A 7,632-nucleotide genomic window follows, 5' to 3' on the forward strand; every position below is an offset into this window, starting at 1 on the left:
GAGGAAATTGACTTAAGTGTCCCGCGCAGGTTTTACAGACCGTCTATCAGTGGGGCTCTTGAAAAAGGTCTTCAAACCTAGATCTAGGTTTTGACCTTTACTGAGTGTAGATTCTGGGAAAGGCGGATGACCCACAAGTATAGGGGATCAATCGTAGTCCTTCTGGTAAATAAGAGTGTCGAACCCAACGAGAAGCAGAAGGAAATGACAAGCTGTTTCAGCAAGGTAATTTCTGCAGGCATTGAAATTGTCGGTAACAGGTAGTTTGATAGCAAGATAATTTGTAACGAGCAAGTAATAGTAAAGGTAACATAAGTGCAGCAAGGTAGTCCAATCCTTTTTGTAGCAAAGGACAGGCCGGAACAATCTCTTATAATAAGCAAAGCATTCTTGAGGACGCACGGAAATTTCATCTAGTCATTTTCATCATATTTGTTTGATTCGCGTTTGCTACTTGGATAATTTGATATGTGGGTGGACCGGGGTGCTTGGGTGATGTCCTTACTTGAACAAGCCTCCCACTTATAATTAACCCCTCCCGCAAGCATCCGCAACAACGAAAGAAGAATTAAGATAAAATCTAATCATAACATTAGACATATGGATCCAAATCAGCCCCTTACAGAATAGCGCATAAATTAGAGTTTAAGCTTTGACGCATTTCCTTTGGCGCAAAGATGGTGAAGTGTCATGTATTGGATGTTCACATAATACCACTAAGGGAATCACAACGTACGTATCATCAAAATATCGAAGAAATACCAAATTCACATGATTACTTATGAGAAGACTTCTCACATGTCCTCAAGAACAAAAGTAACTACTCAGGAGACATATTCATGCTCAAGATCAAAGGTGTATTGAATAGCATAATAGATCTGAACATATAATCTTCGACCAAATAAACCAACTAGCATCAACTACAAGATATAATCAACACTAATAGTCACCCACAGGTATCAATCTGAGGATTTGATACAAAGATTGAACACAAGAGATGAACTAGGATTTTGAGATGAGATGGTGCTGTTGAAAATGTTGATGAAGATTGGTCCTCCCATAATGAGAGGGTTGTTGTCGATGACGATTTCTTCGATTTCCCCCTCCCAGAGGGAAGTATCCCCGACGGAATCGCCCTGCCGATTAAGTCGGGGGCGTCACAGGGAATCTCGGTGTGTTCGCTCCGCTTAGTAGTTTAGGTTAGGTCTTTTTAGTCCTCGTAGGTGCGGCGCTCGGGCAGATAGCGACGCTTCTTCTTCAATTTTGTCTTGGCTCTGCTTCTCATAGAGTTCGTTAGTTGACGAAGCTCCGACATAGATTCCTACTGTCTCCTTTTGTTGGTGAGGTTAGGGTTTTTCTCGCCATGTGGCGAGATTTGATGTCAGGTGCTTCACATCTATGCAAGAGTTCAACGGCGACAAATGCAACTTAAGGGCGTTGGTCCTTGGGCACGGGCACCAAGACTTACCGTCTATCATCGACAAGGATGACAATGCAGCGTCAGCGCCTCATTCTGGCGGCAGTAGTGGTCGTTCGATGGTCTCGAATCCTCGACGTAATTTCTATTATGTTTGAGATATTTTATACTTTTGATAAGATTTTATAATAGATCTGATTATTTTTGTAAAAAAAAGGTTGCATGCATAGGCCCCGAGGAAAACAGAGCAGGCATGCATTCGGCCTATTTCCGGACATGTCATCCATAACCGCATTTGGCCCAAACCGAGGGTTGCGTGCCGTCCCGAAGAAAGACGAGAAGGAAGCTTCCTTCCTCCTTCGGGCTGCTCGAGCGTTTGCTTGAGGACATTTTGCATTAGTTATACTCCGCGCCTCACTGCGTGCTTTTTGGCAGATTCCAGTGTGACGTTTCGCCTTTTTGAGTTCTTTATGTGACCGGCATCTCGCCTCGTATGCGCCTTGCGTTTCCTCCTTGTCTCACTCACGCAGCGTGCCCCGCTCCTGTCACACATGCTTTGCACAACCACGTCACGAAGGTGCCTGGCTGTCAGCCATACAGTTTTACTGTCCTGGTAATGCGGTCGCAGTTACGGTTAAGATGCGATAAGATTAACTGACTGAAATTATGTAATAAAAAACCAATTCTTTTCTGCAAACATTAATCTGTCATTTTTCTTTTTTCCAGAAAGGAGCATTTACCTCCAGCTTCTGCATGAGGACGATGCATGCATCCATATAACATTAATTTATCATTGTGTTTGTCAACATCACTCGCGTCCCCCCTCACTTCCTACACAGCGACGTGGCAAGAATTCCAGTGCCACAAACATGATACCAAACTTCGAATATATAAGGAAAAAAGAAACATTCGTTTATGGACAGTGTAAAAGACACACAAAAGACACAAATTTGGACGTCATTTATAGTTAGGTTTCCCTCTTTTCTATATGTGTGGATCGAATTTAAATATGAAATTATGTGTGACCGTAGACACATCTTTCGTCATCCTGCTAAATTGCATGAAAATATGGGATCAAGCATTGATAGTGCTAGGTTTTTTCTATTTTTTTTAAGAATTTCCGCATATCATTAAACAAATATCAAATTACAACACAAACTCGCGAAAACCATGAGAGGAAATGAGAGAGGACGCATGTCCAGAAACATTTGCAACAGAACTCCACCGAAGCGGATTTCAGCAACCACCATCCTCGCCACTTGCCGTCTTCAGAGGCGACAAAGGACCATCGTACCATGAGGGCTTTGTGAGCTGAAGAAGAGGCTTGCTGCCGGCAAGGACATTGTCGTTGTGGCACGTTGGCCGGGGGTCATCCATGTACTCCTTGAAACCAGATGCGCCGCATGTCGTCGGAGCAGAATGCTGGAACCGCCACCCACCAACCTCCAACTTTGTACTTGGATCTTCAGCTTCCCACAAACAAAGACGACACCGCACGAGATGGAATCCCCCACAGACATAATAAACACCACCACATCTATAACACAAAGAAAACAGTGGAATAAGGTACCCACAGCTCCCCAGAGTTCACCACCAGGGGCGTCGTCGAGATGAGGCTGAGATCGGGGAAAATTTGTTCCAAGCACAGACGTCACCTCCATCCAAACATCGACGTAGGACACACTAATACTAACCCTAACTACAACCAAAACAGAAAGCCAGGGTTTCCCCAGCCATCCATCCAGAGTGGCGACCGGAGGGGGAGATAACCCATAGCCTCACTGGCACAAAGAGGGAGGAGTTGATTGTCTCCTTGATCGCCATTTTTCTATGACCAGGGGGAGCGAAGCGATTAGTACATTGTGAGCCACCGAAATACATATATAGGTCCTTGAAGAAAAACTGAAAGAAGCATGGGCCACGACCACGAGTATGACCATCATTATTCCCTACCAGACGACAGTTAACATGGCAGGGCCTATCATAGGGTAAAGACATACCAATACTGCTTATCGTTGCACCTAGATCATAGAGTAACGACAGACCGGTACCATTTACCATTGCGCCTATATCCAATAGTAATGACAGACCAATACCGTTTAGCGTTGCGCCTATATCATAGAGTAACGACAGACCAATAACATTTACCGTTGCGCCTATATAATAGATTAATGACATACCAATACAGTTTACCATTACTTGTTCCAAAATATATGTAACCTAAAGACCTTTGCAATAATTCCTAACCACAAACCTGCATACCTTAAATGTTTGTAGGTTGCATTCTCATTAGCAAGCGAAAATGCTCATCATACCATTTTATTGCTCTTTTCGATATGCAATGTCATAACAATTGTATATGCATCAGTCTATAGATACTCAACAATAATTGATAAGAAAAAGTCACACATATTTTTCACTTTCGTGGATTGTGATTGCGATGTCGTTGACACGAAAAGAACAAGTTGCATATTCTGACTCGTCGTTTTCATAGACCCCGAGGGCCTATAATGATCCACTCTTTTTTCGATACATATAATTGTATTGGTCATAGAATCAACAGGATCAACACACCACTTTTCACATGACTCTTTAGTAGGAATCTAAGCAAAATATCCGTTTTGTGGTGCTTATCATACAAAATCGACATTGTAAAGGTTTAACACTCATTTTTTTACTTATCTATGAAGTACATGAGCTTTTATTTCTGAAATAATTTTTTTTATAAAAACCAGGAATATTTATTTGTGTGGAATGTTCATGAAGTTGATTGGAACTGGACTAAACAATAATTAAATCGTTTTACTTGAAAACCAAAGAACTGATTAAAATAGAAATTGATTGGAATTCCACATAAGTACTCCCTCCGTAAAGATATACCAAACACTCTTATATTTTTTTACAGAGGAAGTAATTATTTGTACGGAATGGGCTTTTCTATGGCACTGGACCAGTAACAATGCAAATAAAAATGAGCTAATGTTTGTCGAATATTAATTGTAAGGAAATTAATTCTCAGCAAATCTATTAATTTTTACGTGCACAACACCGATTGAATTCCACAGAAAAGAGTTGCCATTGGGATCTCAGTGGCAAAAGCCCTTTATGCGCATACGGACATACCTATATTTGGAAGTTTGTATGGAGCAGCGCCTCCCTGTCAGCTGTAACAAACTTGTCATCACTGGCTCTTGCTTGCTCGAGTGAGATGCACCGACAGCCCCGGCCCACTGCGCAACAGCTGACCTCCTGAGAAAGCTGGCTACTCCTGGTCTACATGGGGCGCCAGAGACAGAGATGGGATCCAAGGGCCCATCTTCGCCTGGTCTGTGTAATGTGTGTACTTGGAACGTCATATTCTAGGAAGGTTTTTTGCCGTCGGATGAACGTGGGCCCGGAGATTAAAGGCTGAGGCGGCACCTCCTGCTCTATATGATGCGGGTCCCTGGATCTTCATCTCGACAGCGACTTGCCTTCTTCCCTGTGCCAGACTCTTCCCCTCTCTCTCTCGCTCGATTCCGCGAAATTCCACCCTCCTTCGCCGACCTCCTCCCTTGTTTCCGAGTTCCGACCTCCGGCGATGGCGTCGTTGGGGGACATGCTTTTGAACCAGGAGCTGGCGGCGGTGGCAGCCATGTCGGCGGACGCGCACGGCAGGTTCGGAAGGTACACCCTGAGCCCTGCCCATGGGTTTTCCCACTTCCAGCAAGCTGGCAGCGCTCCGACAGGATTCCCCGACACGGGATTGCTCGTTTCCGGCTTCGGCATGCCTCCCTCCACCTTCATCATGCCGGAGGGGACCCACGCGGCCGCCGGTTATGGCGCTGAGGTCGTCCCGGTGGAGATCCCCGTGGTCCGGCGACAGAGACCTGCCGCCAGGAACGATGGGGCGACACCGTTCAGAGGACCGTGGACGGAGGAAGAGGACGAGTACGTGAAACAGCTGAATCTGAGTCGTTTTTTGAGCAGCTTGATCTCGCGGCATGCAAGCTGTTCTGCTTGATTGATCAATTTGCTTTCTTGTTTGCAGACTTCTCAGGAGATTGGTCGATGAGCATGGCGAACATAAGTGGGCGACCATTTCAGAGCACCTCCCGGGACGGATCGGCAAGCAGTGCCGTGAGCGATGGACGAATCACGTGCGCCCCGGCATCAAGGTGATGCACCATCGCAGCTTATAGTCTTGATCTGATTTTAATTATGGGAAATCTTTCATAGATCTATATGATTCGGAAATCTAAATTGTGTTAGTTTAGTTTTTACTACGTTCGAAGCATGCTGAACTTTTGGTCGTACAATTCGGGAGTGGGTATTAAGTGAGGAATGAATAGTTCGTCATGCTGCATGACTTTATTTTAATCATTAACTGCGCCAATTTCTTCATCAAGGCCACTAATTGTTCGCGTGAGTAATTTTGTCCGTGGCCCTTGAGAAGAGATTGGAGGGAGAAAATGGTGAAGCACATTAGTTCTACATCTTTTTTTGCAGAATTGCAGATGCACAAGCGTCTGAAAATCGTGTATGTTTAGCGGCGTGGCCGCCTATTGTCTTTGTTTTCGACCAATTTTTTTAATTAACCCCAAGCACCATATGGGGTTTTAGCTCAGTTTCCCTTGTAGGCAGGATCAATTCATCTCTATACGCATATGAATTGCTGGAGGACCTTGCCGTCTGAAGACGTTCGAAAAAAACCATTCAATTTCTAATGATTATTTGTTACTATTTCCTGAGTTTCAGCCAGGCCATTCGGCCAGGCCAAGCTTCAGATGTCTATATATTATTGAGCTTTGTTGCGAGGATTCAGCGACGCAATTTATTTCTACCAAAATAAGGCGAATTTGAAAAACTACCACGTTTCCGTTTCAGAATGAATATACTATCGTAGTACTAATATGTCCAATATGATATGCAATTCAACTACACTTGCTTGTGCCAATCATCTGGAGACATTAACTTTTGATTGACATAATCACATTCCAGAAGGAGCACATCTGGACGGAGGCGGATGACATACTGCTGATCGACGCGCACAAGGTCCACGGAAACCGTTGGTCGTCGATCGCGAGGTGCCTGCCCGGCCGGTCGGAGAACGCCGTCAAGAATCACTGGAACGCGACAAGGCGGAGCCTCAAGTCCAAGCGCCGGTTCAAGAAGAAGACGAGCCAACAGGCCGCCCCGGGCCAGTTCACCCTCCTCGAGGAGTACATCCGCGACAAAATGATGGCTGACGAGAACCTGGCGCCATCGTCTCCATTGGCCGGCGTCGCGTATGACGGCCAGGTCGTTCCAGGTGCCGCTGCAATGCTGGCCGTCTCCACCCCACCGGGGATGGGTCAGTACCTCCACCCAGCCAACGCGGCCGGGTCATCATCGCAAGCAGGGATGATGAACCTGAGCGTGCCGTTGCCGGACCTCAACGCCTACAGCGGCGAGATGCTGGAGCGATACTACTACCCGACCTACAGCAACAACCTGCTGCCCTATGGACCAGAGCCGGCATTTCCGCAGATGTTTAATGCCCAGGGACGCATGCATGCTGCATGCACGAACCTTAACTTGTTCCCGCTCCCCCAGCACCCCGGTGGCGGCTACTACGGCAGCGAGACGGGCCGCAGAAGCGCCGGTGGCGGCTACTACGGCAGCGAGACGGGCCGCAGCAGCGCCGGTGGCAGCAGTGATCAGGACGAAGACGTGGCCCAGATGGCCTCCAGGGAGTTCCAGACGTCCGAGGACGAGGCCACACTGGACCTCACTGGCTTCAACTGAGGCGGTCCGTCCGCCGGATCGATCCAAGTACCCTATCCATTAATTCAGTTTGTCGTTTTTTACCTTTCCGAACATTTTACTTTGTGGTTGTTTCAATCTGCTGCTGTTGTATACTGTTACCCGAAGAACACACTTGTGTGTTTGTGCGGCGTGGCATGCATGTATCTTTAATTTCCGTATTATGAGTACTGTGTAAAAGTTCCTTCTGCCGAACAATTTGTTGGAGAACCTTTGCTGTACCTGTGTTTGTTTCTAGCGATTCACCCTATGGATTTCTGTTTCCGACTATACTCCATCGTTGCTGTTGTGTTGTGTGTTGAGCTAGGATGGGGATCAGAGCAACGCGCAGGGGTGCGCAGGTGTCCCTGTGTTAGTTTCTACGAATGGAGCAGGGACTTCATCTCATTGAACAGGTGGCCATTAAGCGAGAAATCTTTCGCCTTGTCTTT

The 7,632-nt window shown here is 46.1% G+C and overlaps 1 protein-coding gene across 1 annotated transcript; it reads left to right on the forward strand.

Annotated features, from left to right (window-relative positions):
• The first annotated feature begins 4,916 nt into the window (after nt 1–4,916).
• LOC119281729 lies at nt 4,917–7,386 on the forward strand. Its single transcript, XM_037562184.1, has 3 exons — nt 4,917–5,347; nt 5,448–5,574; nt 6,398–7,386. Exons 1-3 carry the CDS (start codon nt 4,998–5,000, stop codon nt 7,181–7,183), a joined length of 1,263 nt encoding a protein of 420 aa, XP_037418081.1. The 5' UTR covers nt 4,917–4,997; the 3' UTR covers nt 7,184–7,386.
• Nucleotides 7,387–7,632: the final 246 nt, after the last annotated feature.

The sequence above is a fragment of the Triticum dicoccoides genome, chromosome 3B (assembly GCF_002162155.2).
Source record: "Triticum dicoccoides isolate Atlit2015 ecotype Zavitan chromosome 3B, WEW_v2.0, whole genome shotgun sequence".
Classification (NCBI taxonomy): Eukaryota; Viridiplantae; Streptophyta; class Magnoliopsida; order Poales; family Poaceae; genus Triticum; species Triticum dicoccoides.

Coding starts and splice junctions, on each gene's coding strand:
- LOC119281729 (XM_037562184.1), top strand. CDS start 4,998: ATGGCGTCGTTGGGGGACATGCTTTTGAACCAGGAGCTGGCGGCGGTG. Junction 5,348..5,447: donor TGGACGGAGGAAGAGGACGA/GTACGTGAAACA, acceptor TCTTGTTTGCAG/ACTTCTCAGGAGATTGGTCG. Junction 5,575..6,397: donor ACGTGCGCCCCGGCATCAAG/GTGATGCACCAT, acceptor ATCACATTCCAG/AAGGAGCACATCTGGACGGA.